The sequence below is a fragment of the Dermochelys coriacea genome, chromosome 11 (genome assembly GCF_009764565.3).
Source record: "Dermochelys coriacea isolate rDerCor1 chromosome 11, rDerCor1.pri.v4, whole genome shotgun sequence".
NCBI classification, from domain to species: Eukaryota; Metazoa; Chordata; order Testudines; family Dermochelyidae; genus Dermochelys; species Dermochelys coriacea.
Window position 1 is genome coordinate 17,554,064 of NC_050078.2, and position 23,206 is coordinate 17,577,269.

General features: G+C 38.9%; 1 protein-coding gene across 5 annotated transcripts in view; it reads right to left on the bottom strand.

The window, feature by feature from the left end:
• Positions 1-23,206, bottom strand: part of NCKAP5 (NCK associated protein 5) — a 644,081-nt gene that overhangs the window by 172,630 nt on the left and 448,245 nt on the right. For all 5 annotated transcript variants that reach the window (XM_043505027.1, XM_043505028.1, XM_043505024.1 and 2 more), the window contains one exon: positions 2,021-2,170. In XM_043505027.1, the coding sequence (XP_043360962.1) occupies positions 2,021-2,170 (150 nt within the window). The remainder of the gene's footprint in view (positions 1-2,020; positions 2,171-23,206) is intronic.

Sequence of the window (23,206 nt, forward strand, 5' to 3'; positions counted from 1 at the left end):
CGGCATTGGTCACCATACAGTGGGCCAAATCCTGCTGTTAGTTACCTCCATGCAAATGCTAATGATAGCACAATGTAGTCCCGAGACAGGTAATATTCATGAGTTTTGCTTAAAGGCATAATCGTAATGCGTAACACTGCACAGATGGATGGACAAACTTTCCTATGTGCTTTATTAGACTTGTTAATTTTATGAATCATGTCTGATAATTGTAATAATTTGAATACTCAAGATGAAGGAACCTGCTAATTGCTTTACTGTGGATGTAATGTCAAATACCCATTTTCTGTTTTTTTAAATACATTAATGAAAGATTAAGTTTAATTACTCTCAGAATACAAAAGGATGAGAACTGCTAATTGCAAGTAACCGAGAAAATGTATGTCTCTTGATTAATAAACCAAAGAGCTTTCACCCTTTGACATAAAAATTTATACCCTCCAAGAAAAAACAAGGGCAAGGATATATACCATTAAACCAACACACAATTAACAACACTTTGTTTTAATTATCTTTGCACACAATTAATGTTGGCCCTGCAGTTCATTTTTCTTCTTTGACTGCTCATTAGACTATTTATGTAGATTAATTCTTGAAGTATTGGCATTTGCTAATACATGGTTTTTTACAAGCTACTGCACAAAGCTGACATCAGTGAGGAAACCTATTGACTGACCTCCCAGAGACAGAGCCTGTCTGTCCATAATGTTATGTTTTCTTCCTTCTAAGCAGTTTGCCATAATTGATAAAAGGTTATGACTTTATTGAATGACCTCTTATCAGCTGAAAGGACATAAAGGACTGAAACAGTCATGTAGATTGACTGAAAACAAGGCCAAGGGAGCTCAAATTATGCATATTTGGAAAAAAATTTACAAGGAACCTCAACTCACTCAACATCAATGATAAAATTAAGACTGAATAAGAGCTTTTGTTTATTTCAAGTTCTACAGACCTAGGTAAAATGCTTACACATTATGAAGCAATTGTTCTATGTAGGATTAGTGAGAATTAACATTTAATATGTTTATTTTAGTGATATTTGTGTGGGTCTCAAAGGAAAATATATTTATAGACAATTATAAAGATCTTGTATAATTTTAGGTGAGGCCTGTGCTTTGTATTTAGATCTTAACACACCTACCACTTTTTGTTTTATTTTTGTTTTACAAAATCTTCCAGGATACTAATATTGAACTTGATTTTTAATTGAATTGGAGTACAAATCAAGTGATTATGAAGCAGAAGGAGTGTGGATTATGAAGCGGAAGGAGATATTCCTGTTTGCTTAAACCAGAAATCTATAGCCCTAGTGACTGAATCTTTATTCCTTGTTTTTCTCAATCTTTACTCAGGCAAAACTCCTGCTGAGATCACTAGAAAGCATTTTTATACTGTACTGCTGAACCACTGTATAAGAAACAGACTACAATGAACTGAGCACCGAATAAGAACTTCAGAATTTGATTCTATGTTCGTCCAGACTTTGGTTCTGATCCTTGAGGTTATTACGGCATGCTTAAGTACATACACGTTGAACTCAGTGCAGTTACTCAGGTGCATTCTCCCTTGGGGTCTGTTAAGGACTGTGAGATTTTCCACAATAAGTACACCAAATATTGAAACTTCAGCAGTAAACACCAGAGTGAAGTAATGCCATTTTTATGACAGTTATTAATAAATCATGTATGCTACACACGATTTAAAAAATTAACACTTGAAACAAAGTCAGAATGACACAAGTTTTCTTACCGGATAGTGTCAATGGGTGTGATTGAGCCAATAGCTTGAACTGAATTAAAATTATTTATGAAGTACTTTTTAAGGATAAATGATCCTTGACATTAAAGAGAGTTGTTCCAAGATGGAACTTTTTGCTCATCCTTGATAAATTAATCATGATAAAAATACTGTTACATGAGTCTTAGTGAACTGAGAAAGACAGGATTTATACCACACTGATTCAGTACCACTACAAGAAGTGGTATACTTTTATGTGTAAAGTTATTTTATTTCTTACCTCCAGAGCTTTCAATCGTTCTAATAGCAATTTTGTCTTTTCTTTTTCCTCTTCAGTACTGCTACTTTCACTTCTTGAATCTTCATCTACTGCCATATGAATGTGTTCCATAGTTTCTTTGCATTTTCTGTCCTCTTCTGACAGTTTTTCCTAAAAAAATTAAGAATTTTTTTCATTACACACAAGAGTTGATGAAATTAACTACGTAAGAATAAATGTCTAGGAATCTCCTTTGATAGAGAATGTGGGTGAAGTAATATCTTTTATTGGACCAACTTCTGTTGGTGAAAGAGACAAGCTTGCGACCTACACAGAGCTCTTCTTCAGGTCTTCTCAAAAGCTACCTCTTTCAAGGAAGACCTGAAGAAGAGCTTTATGTAGCTCAAAAGCTTGTATCTTTCACCAAAAGAACATGGTTCAATAAAATATATTAGCTCACCTACCTTGTCTCTCTAATATCCTGGAACCAACACGGCTACAACAGCATTGCAAACAACATAGGAATCTCCTTTGCACGTGCAAAAAAGAGAATGTGTACCTTGTTTGTGATCACAGTACTCATGAAGATTCTGCTGAACATATTATGGCCTCAGTCCCACAAAAGGGTGTGCATGGGTGAACCTTTATATCCTACCTGAATTCCCAGTGAATTTAATGGGACTCTGTGCAGGTGTAAGAGTCTGTCTTTTGCAGGTTAGAGACCTGGATTATCATTAACAAAACAACTTTTGCATTTTCTTTAAAAGTTGTTGCAACAAAAACTTGGCTTCCAATAGAAGTGCTCTGCCACTGACATACAAAGACAGTTTACCTAGGGACAACCAACATAGAGACTTATACTTAATATATGGCACCCTTCTTCATCTAGCACTTATTCATGAACTATCATTTAGTAGGCTCAGAACCTATTATGTGACTACTACTTGGATATTGATTTCAGTGCAGGATATAAACTAATGTATAATTAGAGATAACCAAAGTAACAAGAAGTTTTCAAAAGTGTCTTTTGAAAATAAATGAGGCTTAGGCTCCGAAGTGACATAGGAGCTTTTTAAAATTTTGTTCATAATCCAGAAATTTTGCATTCAATTAACTTAACTTGATACATGTGTTTTGGGGTTATAGCTTTTGATAGGCAGACTCATTTTTGCTTAATTTCAAGCCCCGCTGAATGGCATCATCATTATTTAGGGCTAGATTGCCTATTACTTCTAGCCTAGAGAAAAGGATAGCATGTAGTTGAGCTGCCCTAGGAGCAATGTAGGGAAGGAACTGTGCTTCAGTTCCTCTCCTGCTCTTCCACTCTGTTCCCAGGAAGTAGTAACTGGATACCAATCTTTACCATTCGCAGATTGCTACTCCCTTCATACTAGGTCAGCTGTGCTGGTTGACACATTTAGATACAGAGCCAAGGCTCCACCCATTCCATAACCCTATCAACTTCATCTGCCCAACGGCATGGTGGAGGAAGGCAGATGTAAGAAAATACCAGGCATGTGGCCCTGCTTCTCCAAATACATGTAGCAGAAATGTGGACAAGCCATGGAGGAGTATGGGGAGGAGGGAACTTTTCTCACCATCAGGCCCCTGTGCAGTCATGTAGGCAAGACCACAATTGGCACTAATTGCTTGTTGACAGTAAACAGTGTACTCTATGATGTAAAGAAGAAACAGAGGACAAGGATTATCACCTCAAGAAATTTAAAATCTAAGGCCCCCAAAGACTTCTCCACATGTATAACTTTACACACAAAGGCAACCCCATTGAGATTACTGGGATTGTTCACATGTGTTAAATATGTGTGTGACACCAACAGACCCTGGTTGTCAGCGAGCGGGATCAAACCTGGGACCTCTGGAGCTTAGTGCATGAGCCTCTTACTGCATGAGCTAAAAGCCATATGACTGTTAGCTAAGGTTGTAGAGCAGACTCATTAATTTCACTTTCTAAGTGGTCTCAGTGCCATTAGAGGGGACAGAACACCACACCCAGGAGGAATGTGGGTTACATATGCATATGCAGAAGGGTTTTGAGAATTAGCACCTAAATAGATAAATAAAATGATGCACACATACATTTTACTGAGAGTGGAAGTGGCTGACTCAGAAATTTTATTTTATTTAAATGTTGTTTTTGTTAAGTGATTAAGGTTGGTGAGTTTCACAAGAGACCTGTAGAAAACATGAGTTTGAATGTTGAACAGTACTAACTCAGTAAATTATGGATCTCATTCTACAATTAGAGACAAAGAGGGTGGCAAAAATAAACTGAGAGCAACAATCCAAAGGAAAATTATACTGAATGTGTGATATTGTGCAAAAGGAGAAAAGGAATAAGGAAAAACAGACACACACACGCACACAAACAATGTTATTATTCATAAGACACTCACGGTGGACTCCACAAATCAATGTAGGCTCCTAACTTCTACTGAAATCAGTCACTGAAATCAATGGAAGTTAAGGTCCTAACCTCTATCTAGGCACCTAAGTTGCTTTGTAGATTCCACCCTCAACACAGACAATAAAATATACACTGTCCCTACCCTGAAGAGCTTGCAATTTAATTGTGAAAATGATACCAAGGGTGAAAGTAACTATGGTATCCATAGGAATGGGAAATTGAAAGAAAGGAAGGACAACAACTATAAAAAGATAACCTGGGGATGGGTGACTTTACAAAAATCTAGACAGATATATAAAATCACTTGGATATGTAATGTGCACTTCATGATAGTTCTGATATACAATTGCATATATGTGCACACTTACAGGTATTTTGTACCAGCCTATATTTTGAGAGGTACTTTGTTATTTCTAATATATAGCACATGCTCTGTAATGATTTAATGGCTTGAACAATACATTCAAACCATTTTCCCTTTTCAAGTTGTCCAATCAGGAAATCCATGTAAAACTTTATCAACCAATTCAGAGAACAGTTTGTTATAATGACTCATCTTTGATGCAATGCCAGCATGAATGACTCTTTTAAAGACAAAAATACAACACAAATGAAGTCAGTCTAGTAATGGAAGGACATCTTAAACGCATACAAGGGCATCCTAACTGCCAACTTCATTAGCTTGTTAAAGGAAATTATATAGGAAAGCATGACTCCAGACACTTCACCACAGAGGTGGGAACAATGTGATTCCTCTCAAAGTAAATTGCAGAAATCAATGACTTTATCTAATACAATGCTGAGAACAAAGAAACAACTTCTCACTCCTCTGAATTACAAAATTTGAAGTCCTTGGGAGACAAGATCGCATTACTGAAAATTCACACTGTCAACTAAAATAGAAATACATATTTGAGCATTGTTTGCTCAAAAATGAAACCTCAAACAAAGATGCTTAATAATGTTATCCTGTAACAATATATACATGCTAAACAGAATACAGTCAAAGATCAAATCCCATTATAAAGAAACTAGGTCTCCTACTCCCACTGAAGTCAATGGGAATTTAGCAAGATTGGCCCACTGTATCAGATTCTCAAACTGGTGTAAATTGATGTAGCTCCACTGCAGTCAATGAGGCTATACAGATTTAAAATAGTTAATGATCTGGCCTACTATCTCTACATATACAGTATGTTCTATAAATAAAGACATAAGTAGTACACTGATGATGCATCTTTTGGTCTATTACCTCAATTCCTATTGCCAATAGAGCCAACAGCTGAAGATAGACCCAGTGCAGCCTCAAAATGGTATGAGCTCTCGAGTTAATGTGAAGATATAAATCACTGAAGATGCCGTTCTCTGAAACTTCACAATGCAACAACCTCATTGAGATTTGTCTGAAAGCTGGATTTCAAAAAGATGAACTAAGAGGGAGCAATTCAATTTCCCCTCCCCACCAATACATTTAGATGAAAATGACAAACTGACATGGGATGAAATCTTGCTGAAATTCCATTATTTTCATTATGGTGAAAAACCGCTGTCTTCCCTAGCATCTCCTGTGAGAATATTCTCATTAACAAAGAGGCATTCACAATCATAATTATAAATAAAACAACAGTAACAATACCTAGAGATGGAAACATGAGGGACATTTTCAAAAGATCATACTTCCCTTTTGGTATGGCACTGGAAAAGACCACATCTAGGAATTATACAATTTCATGAAAAACATTTGGAAAATAATCAAGTTACTATTAAAATATTTCATTTAACTACAAAGACATTTCAAAACATTAAACAAAAAGAATGAATGGTTAGAAGACAGATAGTAGCAAATTCAGTTAAGAACATCCCCGAGAGGCTCTGAAGTAGCCACAGGTGACAGGTTTCTTCCAGTAGTATGCAGCTCCTCTGAAGCCTGAGAAGAAACATGCCCAGATTGAAAAAGAATGCCTGGCAAGGAAACAAATGCTTGATTTCTCGCTGTTATTATTTATATTACACTAGTGCCTAATAGAACTGGGGCTCCACTGTACCACGTGGTGTACAAACATATAGGGTGATCAGATGTCTTGATTTTATAGGGACAGCCCTGATATTCAGAGCTTTGTCTTACATAGGTGCCTATTACTCCCGACCCTGTCACGATTTTTCATATTTGCTATCTGGTCACCCTACAAATATATGCCATGAAATGGTCCCTACTCCATGGAATTTAAAGGTCCAATTTGGGATCTTCTGACCTAATTTGGCAGTTTACAACCTAAGTGTCACTTGCACTGACTGGGAATCTTTTTGTCTGTTAACAGAACACAATCCATTAGTGTCACTGCTCAGCTGTCAGGCATTAATAAATAGAGCACTTGCGTGTCTTAACATTAAGCCGCATGAAACGTATGAAGAACCATTAACATCATAGTACATTCCAGGATAAGAGCTGTTAGGAGTAACCTACATTCTATCAGAGCGTCTTGTGACAGAGGCCTGTCTGAAATAGAAAAGTGACTTAAAGGGTTTGTGTAACTGGAATAGCTGGTTTCTTTATTAGCAATTGCTGGTGATATGACCCACTCTTGGCCCTCACTGCACTAAAAACAAAAAGTACCTGTTTTATAGCTACCCCAGTGCTAGCAATGCTGTAAGTGCTAAAACAGACAGCCTTGGGTGTTTTAAACACTCAATCATGCACATCTGCTTAAGTGGTAAAAATGCCAGAGCCCTGTCTATAGTTGCTGCACCATTGTTGGCGACTGCTGTTTGTAATACAAGTACTAATTTTGCTAGCATTCATGCTGGGGAAAACCAGCTTACAAGATAGATGTCTCACCTCCTTCCACCAGGTAAAATTAAGAAACACATAAAGAAAAAGTAATAGTCCATTTCTGGTATTTATTGTTCTGGCTACTAATAAGGAATCATTAGAAAAATTACCCCCTCACTCAATGAAATTGGAGCTTATCTCCATGATTATCATAGCCAGATTGTGCTTAATATGCATTTATGTGGAAAACCAAACCAGTTTCATTTTCAGATATAGTGAGGGTTCTGCAGATGCAGACCATGCCCTTATATCAGCTTCAGCTTCATGGACTATAAAATGTCAGCTTCTCCTTTTTTGGTTATAGTCTCTTTAATTTTTAGGTCATTAGACTTTGTTAAAAATAGTAGATTGATCACTGATGTAAACTCATACTAAGCAGAGATCTGATGTGGGAATACTGTTTTAGAAACACATCTAACCCAGGAATGAAACAGACAAAAAGCACATGGCATGGGATAACTTCAACATTATTTGTGAGGCAGAAAAGTACTTCTGCCATGATATAATCATTCATACACACAGCTCCAATTAAAAAACAGAAAAACGAACAGACCTCCATGACGTATTTATCAAAACATAGTCAGCAATGGTGTGTATATTGTAAAGTAACATTAATACTAGCTTCTAGTGGGTATCTGCCCCCAATTAGTTAAACTGCAAACTTCTTCTCTGGAAGCTATCAAAATGCACTGATATGCCTCTGAGGTTTCCATAAGTTCAACTCTCCTTGAGCCTTCTCTGCTATTCTAAATGCATAAACTTGACCTCAGTATTCTCTACATTTCAGTTTACAAAACAATATACAAGATAACTGATGCAATAATAAATTCTGAAAGTTGTTTCTTGCAACGTCGCTATACAGTCTTGATATATTCCTATACAAAGTACATTAAATGCTATTTTCTCTGCAGACCTCCTAGTGTTCAGCACTATCCCTCACCATGAGTGTGTGACATGAAAGAAGAATGTTCACGCTGTAGATATGGATAGTGAATGTACATGGAGTTTCTTCACGAGAAGTCTTCGTGCTGGCATGACACAGACAGGCAGGGCTGTGCACAACTCACTCAAGTAATTTGACTAGACAAGTAGAAAAAAAGGCAGCAAATGCTCCCAATGATATTTGCTTAGAAATTCCAACAAGCTTGAGGATTCAACAATCTCATCTCATTCTCAGTGGCATCCAATTTTTCTCCAGGGCCTTATTGTCCTAATCATAGGATGAGATTATTTCATCCTAGCTTGCTACAACACTTTCTAGCTCAGTCACTCTTAAATGTGCCTTTTGAATTTTAATAGCAACCTCATGTATTTTTTGGAACCTATTATACCCAACAGAACTTGAAGTGCATCAAAGCATTTATATACTAAGTCCAACCCTCGGACAGTGAGGATCTGGTGAATTAAAGACGTACCTCCACGGAGATGGCTTTTTAGAGGGGCAGAAGATGAGGTCCTAGTGACATCAACTTTTTTGCTCTCTAAGTGGAATTTTTTTAAACTCTCTTTTAAAATGAAAAGATGAAATTTAATAGTGAGAAGTGTAAGGTTATGAATTTAGGGATTAATAACAAGAATTTTAGTTAGAAATTGGGGACGCATCAATTAGAAGTAACGGAAGAGGAGAAGGATCTTGGAGTATTGGTTGATTATAGGATGACTATGAGCTGCCAATGTGATATGGCTGTGAAAAAAGCTAATGCGGTTTTGGGATGCATCAGGAGAGGCATTTCCAGTAGGGATAAGGAGGTTTTAGTACCGTTATACAAGGCACTGGTGAGACCTCACCTAGAATACTGTGTGCAGTTCTGGTTTCCCATGTTTAAAAAGGATGAATTCAAGCTGGAGCAGGTACAGAGAAGGGCTACTAGGATGATCCGAGGAATGGAAAACTTGTCTTATGAAAGGAGACTTAAGGAGCTTGGCTTGTTTAGCCTAACTAAAAGAAGGTTGAGGGGAGATATGATTGCTCTCTATAAATATATCAGAGGGATAAATACAGGAGAGGGAGAGGAATTATTTCAGCTCAGCACCAATGTGGACACAAGAACAAATGGGTATAAACTGGCCACCAGGAAGTTTAGACTTGAAATCAGACGTAGGTTTTTAACCATCAGAGGAGTGAAGTTTTGGAATAGCCTTCCAAGGGAAGCAGTGGGGGCAAAAGATCTATCTGGTTTTAAGATTCTACTTGATAAGTTTATGGAGGAGATGGTGTGATGGGATAATGGGATTTTGGTAAATAATTGATCTTTAAATATTCAAGGTAAATAGCCAAATCCCCTGAGATGGGATATTAGATGGATGGGATCTGAGTTACCCAGGAAAGAATTTTCTGTAGGATCTGGCTGGTGAATCTTGCCCATATGCTCAGGGTTTAGCTGATTGCCATATTTGGGGTCGGGAAGGAATTTTCCTCCAGGGCAGATTGGAGAGGCCCTGGAGGTTTTTCGCCTTCCTCTGTAGCATGGGACATGGTTGACTTGAGGGAGGCTTCTCTGCTCCTTGAAGTCTTTAAACCATGATTTAAGGACTTCAATAGCTCAGACATGGGTGAGGTTTTTCATAGGAGTGGGTGGGTGAGATTCTGTGGCTTGCACTGTGCAGGAGGTCAGACTAGATGATCAGAATGGTCCCTTCTGACCTTAGTATCTATGAATCTATGGAATTTTTTTAAACTCTTTATTTGTTAATGGGAATCTTTTCAGGCTATTAAGCTCTGTGACCCAGGTCTAGACAGTTTACTGTACTAAGCAAAAGTAACTAAGCAATCAATGTAGAATGCAAAAAAGTATAACAAGAGAAAACGAGAGGTTCAGTATAAATTAGCTATCAGCTTTGAAACTAACACATGCCTCCTATAGGTTTCAGAGTGGTAGCCGTGTTAGTCTGTATTAGCAAAAACAAAGAGGAGTCCTTGTGGCACCTTAGAGACTAACACATTTATTTGGGCATAAGCATTATTTATTTGGACATTATTTGGGTGGAAGGGGCACTATAAAAACTAATTTCCCTCTGCTGATACTCACACCTTCTTATCAACTGTTTGAAATGGGCCACCTTGATTGCAATGGCCTCATTAGCATTACAAAAGTGATTTTCTCTTGGTATTCACCCCTTCTTGTCAACTCTTGAGAATAGGCCACTTCCACCTTAATTGAATTGGTTCGTTAGCACTGACCCCCATTCCCCCACTTGGTAAGGCAACTCCCATCTTTTCATGTGCTGTGTATTTGTACCTGCCTACTGTATTTTCCACTCCATGCATCTGATAGTGAATTCTAGCCCACAAAAGCTTATGCCCAAATAAATTTGTTAGTCTCTAAGGTGCCACATGGACTCCTATAGTATTTTCTTGATTTGAAATATATTTATTCACTTGTTTTATTTTCTGGTGGCAGTGGGGTGGAGTAGAATATATCATTGCTTTAGACAGCACATTAACAAATGCAATAATACTGTTTTCTTGTATAGCTAACATTTTTTATTCAGTACAAGCTGACCAAATTTGAAGGAAAAGAAAAGGATTCACATAAATCAGAAGCAGAAACATCCCAAATTGTTCATAGTTTAACATTACTGCTGTCAGGGAAAACATATAAAATTCCTCTTTTTCATCTCTGGATTTGACTTACAAAGCGAACAGAGTGAGCAGTAAAATCCCCTAGATTAAATGTGTATGATGGATAAGAGAACAAAGTGTTTTCTTTATGTCTCTAATATGAGCCCACGACCACTCACATATCAATCTAAATCTACTTCACATTATTCTTCACTCAAAATACTCCTAAATGTTGCAAGCTATCATCCTTATTGAACAGTTCTGCAGAGTTACATTAATAAATTTTCTGATGATGCTTTTATTGCCTGTTCCATCTATCAGCAAACATTTATTTCTTTTGAAAAAGTTCTGATTTAGAAGGCATGTAAAGTAAAAGGAAACTGCCTAGTGAAATGAAAAATGGAGAAAAACTTAAGACTAATCCTAATTAAATGGCTAAAGTGGAGGAAATAGCTTATTAGATGGATAATGGAATATGGAGTCTTTTGCCACTAGATCAGCAGTTGAAATGTAGTCTGTAATGACCAACAAGTAGAATAGCTGTCCGGTGACACATATGAAATGAGTTGCCATTGGTCTCACCCAGTCCATAGTAAACAGATATCTACATTGGAAACACCGCCACTGTATCTAGGACTTTTGTTGTCTGCATTGATATCAAAGACTGCATAGACAAGGGAACTGAATGACCCTGTCAGCTTTGAAGGTAGGTGACCCTTTCAAATCAGGACTGAGACATGCTGGCAGGGCAGGAAGGGAGTAGCTTGCGGCATCTGGTAATACAGTGATGTGCGTAGTGTGTTGATAAAATGGAAAATTTCAAATTCATTCTGTGGCTATGGAATTTGCACAGTAAAATGATACTAAGGGGCAAATTGCATTCTGTGGTTCCTATTGATGTTGCATGCATGTATATGTGGGCAAAATATCCACTGCATTTTCTCATATACATTGTAATCTAATATGAAATGGTTCATTACAGTATTGAAAAATTAAAACATTTTTTCTTTTCTCACAAGGAAACCTATCTTAACCTAAAAGGGAACACAGCATTTAATGTGGCTATAGGAATTTGAGAGTATTAAAATATCTACAGTGAACTGAAGCAAGATAAGCCAAATTTTGCTCGGATTTAAATTTGGGGTAAATTTGAAGAAACTGCAGTTTAGTCAGTGCAATTACTCCAGATTTACTTTGGCAGAATTTGGCCCTATTTTAAAAAAATATTCTCACTGTATTCTCACTGTCCAGATAAAGGATGTGAAAATGCTTATTTTGATCAATTAAAGAACTTTAAGGTAAAAAGTTTCCCTGCCATGAATCTCATTGTTGGTGTTCAGAAACACCAATGTATTAAAGGTCCTTACTCAAGCTTCACAGAGCTATGCTACTCAATTTATTCTGCCTGTTCTTCCCTTTCTAGGGATTACTACAAAGAAGCTACAAAGAAGATAGCTCAAGAAAGGCATTAACTAGTATTTTGGAATGCCAGCATATTAGCCGATTAGCTCTCATGGGAGACAATGTCAGTGCAGGTACAGAGACCAGAGCCAACTATGCCTCATGTGGAATTTAGCTACAAAGTAAGTATAGTACTGTAACTGAGGTTCTCTTTGGCAGATGCCATGAAATATTTAGTTGGCTGTAGAACCAACCAGAGATACAAGCATCAAATGTATTTTTTGGATGGGATTCTTAACTGTCAACACCATTCCATGGATGGAATCTATCAGTGATATGGCTTCAGAGATTTGCTACACTAGCTAGATCTAAGCATTCCATTTGTCTTAACCAAGAGATGCAGGAACTAGAGGTTGCTTTGTTGGCTTTGCTAGGCTGCAGGGGTAGATGGCTATTAGGAGAAAGTGGTTGTAGATTTCATACATAGAAATCTAACTAACACAATAAGAATTTGTCTAGGAGTGATAAGAGGATAGGATTTTTTACATTTCCTGCATTTAGTTACTTACTTTTACTAACTACAAGTTACTTACTTTTCCTGCATATAGAAATGTTGTTTATCATAATTTTGGTTAGCGATGAGCCTGAAACAAACTCTGGATCTCACTCTGAAGTATACAGCTCTATAAAGGGCATAACCTAAATCTGAACATTCTCAAATTTGGGAATTCAGTATCCTGATTGGGACCTTCCCAATTAGAGTGATAAGTATGAGCTGAGACTTCAGATCCAAATCTGTGATTCTAATCTGGGATGTTGATAATTACCTTAGAAAGCTTGGTTATGTTTTTATGGCTGTATTGTAGATATCTGACTCACAATACTGTCTCACTTGTAAATAAATCTTTGTTCTTCCCTTATCTCTTGGCTGCTGTTTTATCTCAGAAGCAGTAACTAAGAAAGGGGGGCAATCTAAATCTAATTTGGCTGCTTCAGAAATATAATTGAGAACTGTAGATGAAAATCAGAATGACAACAGTGAGCCTTGAGACAGGTCTTTAAGAAATATGTGGATTAATTTTATGGCAGTGGTTCTAGTTCATATTACAGCCTTTATTTTAAAATAAAATCCTGCAAATTCCCTTGTCTTGAACAATAGATCTGTAATGCAAATGGCAGCAAATTATTTTCAGAACAAACAATATAAGCATAGGGATGTTCAGCCTGTAAAATGATAATATGCCAAATAAAAAAATTTGATGTATATATCGCTTCTTGCTATTTTGCTAAACAAAAAATGTATAGCGTAGCTTTGTAAACTTGTTAAAATATTATATAAATACTATATATATACTTTATATTTACAAATAATAATATTTTATACTTCAATAGCACCTTCCATCCAAGGATCTCCAAGTGCTTTACAAACCTCAATAAATCATACCTCAGAAACATAGAAAGGGTAGAATCATTTAGTTGATGGTACAAATGGAGAAACTTATGAACAGAGAGGTTAAGTGACTTGACCATAAAGGAAACCCATATTAAGAATCCATACCTAGGAACAGAACCCAGGTTCTATCAGATTCCCACTCTCATGCTTTGGCAATAAGACAATCCATCCTTCACAGCTTAGAAGTGCTTCAGGAACATCGTTGCTTTTTCAGCTAGGGTGGAAACAACGGATGTAAGAGGCAGATGTTGAATGATATATGGGAACAAGATTGCAGCCTAGGAAAGGCAGACAGCTGATTACCATATCTGGACTTGATTTATCACCAGCATTTGGGGACATGACCCTCACTCTAGAGTCTGTAGGCTATCCCTGCACACAGGAAGAATATCTGCAGGCATTAGGGCAGCATGAATTACCCTAGGCAGACTGTGAATCTGGCTGTAGAATTTTTCAAAGCTCTTGTGTCTACATCTCTGTGTTATGGCTGCATGATATTCATAGGCACCAAGAAACATGAATAGGCTACCCTTTTTTTTTTTGAATGATTCCACAGAAAAGATACAGAAAGACGGTATGACTGAAAGGAAATATCAAGATGGTTTAGAAGAAAAGTAGATGTGGGAACCAGATCTGTCCAATATAGTGCTACAACAACATGTTACTTGGAATGTGTAGATGGAATGTTTTGGGAATAAGAGAATAATTTATTTTCTAAGAAACAGGCACATAAACTGCATATTTTTAATACAGAGATAGGCGTATGCTGTTAGACTTCACTGTAATATGTAACTCTACATGGTTGTTGCTCTATGATACTGATGATAAGCAGACAAGAGCAATGAAACTGGAATGCTTGTGCAGGTATGTTCTTTGATATGAAAATTTAGTTTTGAATTAGCATCATCATCCTCCTTTTTAGATACAGGAAACTAACCTCTAGGTATGTAAATGTAGGGACAGATTACACAAAGCCAGAAGCTAGAACAGAAACTGATAAAGGGCTCCCGGTAGCAGAAACTACCCCAAGGGATATTTGTGGCAGAGGAAGACACAGGTTTCTATTCTGCTTAGTGGAGTCAGGGTAGCTCAAAAAGTGGACAGAGCTAGCCAGGGCAACCAGGGATCTCCTGTGGAGCTGCCAGCAGAATATAAAGTTGCTCTCCCCATCCTCCTCAGGAAGGAGGTGGCAGGAAAAACACCAATAGGCCTCCCCTACTGTGAATCTGTTCTGTGGAACAGCTGGTCAGGTTGGTGCAGCTCCTCACTGCATCAGGAGTAATTCTGGGACTTTATCTTTCTCTATCATCTGATATAGACCCTATAGCACGCCTTATCCCAGTCCAAACATGTGAAAAGAGCCAGGATGAAATAAAAAGAAGTCTCTGACACCTCATGCTATCTTGATCTTATAAATGAAACCAGTTTAAATATGTGCATATTCCTTTAATATATGAAAGTTACAGTGCTGTACCATTGTCTCAGTTGTGTTTCCAGGAAGAAGTCAAAACCAGGTGCTTTCTTCAGTGCCTTTAAAGCCCTCAGTATCTGCGTTGCCCTACCAGCAATCCATTATTAATCATAGCTTCCCTTTGAAATCAAAGCATTTCAGGAGTTCTGTTAATGAAACATTACAATTTGATGTCACGCCATAATTTTATATAGATATGACACTATACAAAAAAGGATGGAGACAAGTTTATTTTTTGATCAATTGGATGACCTGACCTCTAGCTGGGGTGAATGCCTTTGAATCAGAGGCAGGTCAGACCAAAGTTACTGCATTAAAAAAAATCCTGTTTTATTCCGGAGCAGGTTTAGACTTTTAAATTTAACTAGAAGTCTTTTTTTCAACATCATACTCTATTTCAACAGCTGCTTTCACCCAAGTCGAAGACAATGACCCTCCATCTCTTCCTCAGCTTCTCCAGGGTCCAGGTCTTCTGCTAGGCAGCACGTTTAACACCAGTTCCAAGAGTCCAATATAACCACCCTAGGATTATAAGCACTTCTATCCAGTTCCAGTTCCTTCCTACATTCCCCCCCATTCCCCGTGCTTTTTAGGGAATCTTCTCAAAAGATACTGTTGAAATAAGAGGTTCACTTCCTCGTATAACTCACAGCAGTAGAAAATGTCCCTTTAGAGTTCAGGGGAAGGGAGGCTTATTCCCATTATCTTCTCATTCCAAAGCAGAAATGTCCCATGTTGATGTCCCATTATGGATCTTTGACATCTCAAAAAATTCATCTACCGTTTCAAGTCCAGGCTGGTGATTCTGGCTTTCATAACTCCCTCATTAGCATCTCAAGACTGTTTCACAGATATTGACCTACATGATACCTATTTCCATGCATTTATTAATCCAACCCACAAGATTCCTAGTGGGTACAGCATTTGGTCTTCCCACAACAATGAAGGTATTCACCAAGTGCTTGGTATTCGTGGTAGCTCAAATGACACAGAGAATCCAGGTCTATCCATAACTTGATAGCTGGCTAATGCAGGGAGGATCACCCCAACAGGTGACCAACTCAATTCATATAACCTTAAAACTCTTTGTCACTCTGAGCCTCAACATCAACAGAGAGAAATCCACACTGATTCTGTCTCAGAGCACAGAGTTCATAGGAACAGTGAGATTCCAGATAAGCAAACGCTTACTTTCCACAAGAAGGGTTACAAATTATATTGAACCCTCTCAATCAACTTCAAGCCCAACCAAAGAAATCAGTTAAAATACACCTCACAGACTCTTGGGACACATGGTCTCATGCACCTATGTGACGCACTTTACCAGACTTCACCTACACTCATGAAAGAGTGGTTGAAATTAGTGTATTTACCCACCAGACACCACATGGGTATAATGGTCACAGTCCCACAAATAGTCCTCATTAAACTGGTGGAAAGGCCTTCTGCAGGTGTGCAATGGAGTATCTATCTCTGCCCCTCTACCTACCAAGACACTAGTGACAGACACCTCCTCTCAGGGATGACAGGCTCATCTACATCACCTTCCATTTCAGGGCTTATGGTTCTCTCAGGAAGTCTGTCTCCACATAAATGTTCTAGAGCTCAAAGCCATCCACCTGGCCTGCAAGGAATTTCTGCCACTTTTCTAGGGATCCATAATCCAAGTATTCACAGACAACATCACAGCCAAGCATGATGTCACAGACCGAAGGAGCAAGATCATCTCTGCTCTGCCAGGAGGCCTTGTGGCTCTGGAATTGGTAAATTCTGAATCAAATCATGCCTGTGTCTCTGCACCTTCCTGGCCTTCTAAACACCTTGGCAGATCAGCTCAGCAGACAGTTCCCAGACAATCATGAGTGGGCTATCAAAGACTGAGTCCTACAGAATATTTTTTTTTGCAAGTGGGGATTCCCAGATTCAACCTGTTTGACTAGAACAACAACTGCCAGACATTCTACGCCAGTGGGTCTCCAGCCCAGGCTTCCTGACAGATGCCTTCCTCTTCCTCAAAAGTGATGCATGCCTTTCCGCTGATCCCCATGATACCAACGCTTCTGAGGAAACCAAGGCAAGATGCAGAACTGATGATTATGATCGTCCCAGCATGGGCCAGGCAGTTCTGTTATCTCTCACCACAGCCCCCCCCCCACACCGCCTTACTTGCCCTCAACTAACTGTGTTACATCTGACAGTCTAAATGCTGTCTGGATGATGTCCACTGAAAGAAACCATTCAGCTGAAGTTAAGAACATTCTGCTCCAACCAGAAAAACCCCACACAGACAGATTTTTAAAGCTAAATGGAAGAGGTTTGCTATTTGGGCATCTCAGCACCAGCTGTCTCCATCTTGACAGTACCCATTTCAGCAATACTGAACTGTCTGCTAATCCACAAGCAATCTGGATTTTCTATCGGCTCCACAGGGGCCCATCTAACAGCAATATCTGCACACCACTCTCCTATTCAGGCCCACAGTCTATTTTTCCCTCTCTACCATGGCTAGATTCCTTAAGGGCCTTATTTATATTTTCCCACAATTTGGGAGCCCCACCCAGCTTGGAACATCAATATAGTATTGGCAGAGTTGATGGGTCCTCCCTTTGAGCCCTTTGCAAACTGTTCTCTATACTACTGATCCATGAAGGCTGCCTTTTTAATGGCCATTACATCACCTTGAAGGGTAGGGAGATTCAGGCCCTCATGGTTGGCTCTCCCTACATAGTGCTTCAGAAGGACAGGGTCACTGTCAGGCCTCATCCCAAGTTCCTGCCTACAGCTGTTCCATGTAAACCAATTCATTCATCTCCCCATTTTCTTCCCCAAACCCCACCCAATCTTGAGGGAAGATAAACTTCACACACGGGACATAGTAAGGGCACTGTCCTTTTACACTGACAGGAAAAACATATTCAGGAACAGACCTAAACTGTGGCCTTTGCCATGAGGGCTAAGGGTCTGGCAATGACCTCGCAGAGACAATTTAAGTGGGTCTCCAACTGTATAAGGACATGTTATGAATTGACCAGGTTAGATCCACCTAGCCACATCGAGCTCATTCCACTCAAGTTCAGGCAACTTCTACTGCCTGTTTGGAGAATGTCCCTATTTCTGAAATCCATAGGTCAGCTGCATGGAGCTCAGTCCACTCACTCATAACATCCTACTCTTTGATAGAAGCTTCAGATTGGATGCCTGCTTTGGTAAAGTGGTCCTGCAGTCAATGGTTAAGTAGAATTTATACTCCTACTATCCACTTCCAAGAAAACAGACAGCCACTTTATTAGTCACCATGAGTGGAATTTATGCAGAATGTCACTCTAAGAAGAAAGAACACTTACCTTACAGTAACTGTGGTTCTTCGAGATGTGTTGTCCACGTGCGTTCCATTACCTTTTCTCCCACTCCATTACTATACCATTCTAGTCATCTCAGATTCTGTGTTGGCAAAGGAATGGAGGGACAATTGGGACTGCACTGCCTTTTATTCAAGAGGAAGGGGCAAAGACATCTAGGACTTAGGCATAGTCCCAGTGGACGCTGCTAGCAAAAGAATCTCATCTCGCACACATGGGGTGCTTGTGAACCAACAGTAGGATCCATGTAGACCTCACATCTCAAAGAACCACAGAAACTGGCACAGGAGGTAATTTCCCCATTCTTTATATATGAAAGAATAGCTTTTGCTTGAAAACTGTCCCATTTTCACTTGAAATTTGGTCCTATTTTTTAAAAATTGTATATTTAGCAAACTCTTTTGTGAAAATGAGCCAATTTTCTAGTTCATAAAGAAATGTGAAAAGCCTTGTATTCTTCATGTCTACATTGCAGTTGACATCATGCTTTTCAGAATGGGTAAACAGACTCCTGCTAGCTTCAGCAGAGTTAGTGTGCTAAAAATAACAATGTATCCGAGGTACACAGGTAGCACAGATGATGCTTAAGCAGACCTACTACGTGTTTGTCTATCTGCACTGGGAAGCATGCTCCCAGATGCAGTGTAGACATAACCTATCTCAGTACTTTTATGGCTCCCATCACTGTGTTTTCTGAGCAGCTCACAAGCACTGAGGAGTTTATCTTTAATGTGAATGTGAGGTAGGGAAGTAGTATTATCCTCATTTTACAGATGAAAAACCTGAAACAAATTAAGTGACTTGCCCAAGGTCACACAGGAAGTCTGTGGCAGAGACAGGAACTGAACTCTGGTCTTCTCAGTCCTACTGCCTTAAACACAAAATAATCCTTCCTCTCTGATAACCTACGTAATGTATACAAACAAGTTTATGTTTGTCTGTACTGCACTTCAGAGTATTTGTCTGGCAAATTCTGAACTGCGATCAACTAGGATTTTGCAGCAAACTCTTTGTCTTCCTTATCTATTCTGATTGCCAAACTGGCAGATAAAGTCAAAATAAGTTTAAAGGAAACCTGAAAGACTATTTGCCTGTGTGATCTTTAATCAGATTATACTCTCCCTGTGGCATATATGCAGTACAAGGATCAAGCGAATAGAAAGAATCTATTTGCAGATTTGTGGATCACAGGAATAAACATATGGAAAATGGCTTGCAGAGTCCTTGCTTTTACAAACTGGATCATCCATTTCTCCTGATTATTCACAGTGACCATTTCCCATCTCCCATAAAGGATTTGCATCTTGAATAGGCAAGCTTTGTTTGGCCTTTAATAAATTTAGGCTTAAGTGGCTCATAACCCCAATAAACTTCAGATAAGCTTCAGAATTCTGCAGTCTTTAACTAAACTTAACTTCCAGATCTTTTGAGTGCCACCCCTCATCACTTAAAACACACATTCTTTATTATGGTCTCAATTTATGTGAATATTCATGCTCATAGCCTCAGTTATTATTATGCAAAAACCATGCACTATAATTGAACATAATTTTATTTGCATTCCGGCATCTAAATTCAGTTACACTGTAGAAGGTACTTAAGCCCAATTTACTGAATTCCCCCAAGGCAGTTCCCTCTACTATAAGGGTGCAGAACCTTCATTTCAAGTGAGAATTTTGACAAAGCCTAACACAGTTTAATAATAATAATGCAAGCTGTAAGCTGTACCTTATTACTATTCCACCAAAACGACCAGGTATGACCCGAACCGATCACCAGCTACAGGACTCAGAGTGAGGGTGAAGGAGTCAGGGGTGCAAGTTGGGTCCTTGTCCATCCTCCCAGTTGAGGGTAAGGGCCAAGGCAGGGATACGTGCATCCTGTAGATTAATGCATGGCTGGACAGATGGTGTCAATGAGAGGGTTTTGGTTTCCTCAATCATGGGATGCTATTCTGGGAAGGAGGTCTACTGGGAAGAGATGGGGTTCACCTAACCAAGAAACGGAGGAGTCACCAGCCTATTGAGCCTTTAAACTATGTTCAAAAGGGGCAGGTGAAATAAAAAAAGTGACCTTAACAAAGGACTAGATGTTGGGGAGGACATGGAAAATTACAGTGGGGCCACAGAAGCAACAAGAGGGAAAGCAATAAGGGAATCTGCTCAACCTCTGAGATATCTGTATATAAATGCAAGGAGTATGGGAATAAACTGGAAGATTACAGTGTACTGTATTAGTACATAAGATAAATTATGACATTTGGCATCACAGATACTTGGTGGAATTAATCTTATGATTGGAATACTGGTATTCCTGCCAGGAAGGACAGGAAGGAGTAGGTGCTGCATTATACATCAAATTACATTACACACTTCTATTGAGGTCCAGAAGGAGATGAAAGGCAGACCAGTTGTGAGTCACTAAAAGTAAGGGGAAAAACCAGGAGTGACACCATGGTAGAGATCTACTATAGATCACCAAATTAGGAGGACTAGGTAAATGAGCCATTTCTAGAACAAACAACAGAAATATCCAAAACATAACCCCCAGAAGCAGTGGGGGGACTTTACCCAGGCATTTGTTGGAAAAGTAATATGGCAAAACACAAAATGTCCAATAAGTTATTGGAATGTATTGGTGCCAACTTTTTGTTTCAGAAAGTGGAGCAAGTAACCAGGGGACAGCCATTTGAGACTAGATTCTGACCAACACGGTGGAACTGCTTGTGAATCTAAAGGTGGAAGGCAATTTGGGTGAAACTGAACATGAAATGATAGATTTCATGATTCTAAGGAAAGGAAGGAATGAGAGCAGCAGAATAAGGACAATGGACTTCAAAAAAATCAGGCTTTAAAACACTCTGAGAACTGGTATGTAAAGTCCCAAGGCAGAAAATTTAAGAGCTAAAGGAGTTCAGGAGAACTGGAAGACTCTCAGGGTAGGGTTGCCAACCCTCCAGGATTGTCCTGGGGTCTTGTAGCAGGGCACGGCAGGGCCCCCTTGGTTCCTGCCTCTGCTAGGTCCACAAAGTCACTCTGAGACACTGGGGTTAGTAACCACTGGTAAGTTTATTCATAGGCTTGGTCTCACCACCATTTTACCATGTACATTTGGCCCGTCACCATCTGCAGGCAGGCGGGAGGAAGAAGTTACCTCCCTGCTTCCACTCCCTACTTTTTCCACTTTCTTTCAACTCCTCCCTTAGCTTTCTTCCCCTTTTATACAGCCCTAGGCTAATTGGGTGGCAACTGTCTCTTTTCCCCCTATTAGGGCCAGGTTATCTCTGGCCAGCTCTAATGTATTCCCCTAAATGGGAGCTGGCATGACAGAGGGCTGAATCAGCAAGTCTTTGCCCAGAACCCTGTCATACGACTCCAGGAATTAAAGATTAATCTTTAATTAAAGATTATTTTGTGTGACAAAACCTGCCGGAATACCTCCAACCAAAATTGGAAACCCTATCTCAAGAAGACAATATTAAAGGCACAACTGCATACTATCCCAATGTGAAGGAAATACAGAAAGAACAGTAAGAAGCCAATATGTTGCCATCATTAATGACCTGGAAATCAAAAAGGAAATGTGGAAATATGGACACATTGCTAAGGAGGAGTACAAAAGAATAGCATAAGCATATAGAGACAAAATCAGAAAGGCTAAGGCACAAAGTGAGTTACACCAAACAATGGATAGAAGGCCATAAGAATGGGATCTATTAATATATTAGAAGCAAGAGAAAGATGAAAGAAAATGTAGGTTCCCTCCTTAGCAGGGAAGGAGAGCCAATAACTGATGACGTCAAGAAGACAGAGGTCTTTACTGCCTATTTTGCTTCTGTCTTCACTAAAATAGTTAATGGTGACCAGATACTCAACAACATTAATATTAACATCGAGGGGGAATGAATGTAAGACAAAATAGGCAAAGAACAAGTTAAAGAATATTTAGACAAGTTAGGTCTATTCAAGTCAGCAGAGTTTGATGAAATTCATCTTAGGATACATAAGGAACTAGCTGAAGCAATCTCAGAACCGTTAGCAATTATCTTTGAGAACTCTTGGAGGATGGGTGACGTCCCAGAGGACTGGAGAAGGGCAAACAATGTCCCTATATTTAAAAAGGGGAATGAATAGGACCTGGGGAATTATAGACCAGTCAGCCTAATTTTGATCCTGGAAAGATACTGGAACAAATTATTAAAACTATCAGTTTGTAAGCAACTAGAAGATAATGGGGTTATAAGGAATAGTCAGCATGGATTTGTCCAGAACAAATCATGCCAAACCAAATTTATTTTGTTCTCTGACAGGGTAAGTGGCCTAGTGGATAGGGGGGAGCAGTAGATGTGATTAATCTTTATGTTAGTAAGTTTTTTGATGCTATCCTACATGACATTTTCATGCTCAAACTAGGAAAATGTGGTTGAGATACAATTACTATGAGGTGGGTTCACAACTGTACTTAAAGAGTAGTTATCAATGGTTCACTGTCAAACTGGGAGGGTATATCTAGTGGCGTCCCACAGGGGTCAGTCCTGGGTCATGTACTGTTCAATGTTTTCAGTAACGACTTAGATAATGGAGTGGAGACTATTCTTATAACATCTGCAGATTACTCCAAGATGGGAGGGCTTTGGAGGATGGGATTAGAATTCAAAATGACTTTGCAAAATTAGAGAATTGGTCTGAAATTGACAAAATGAAATT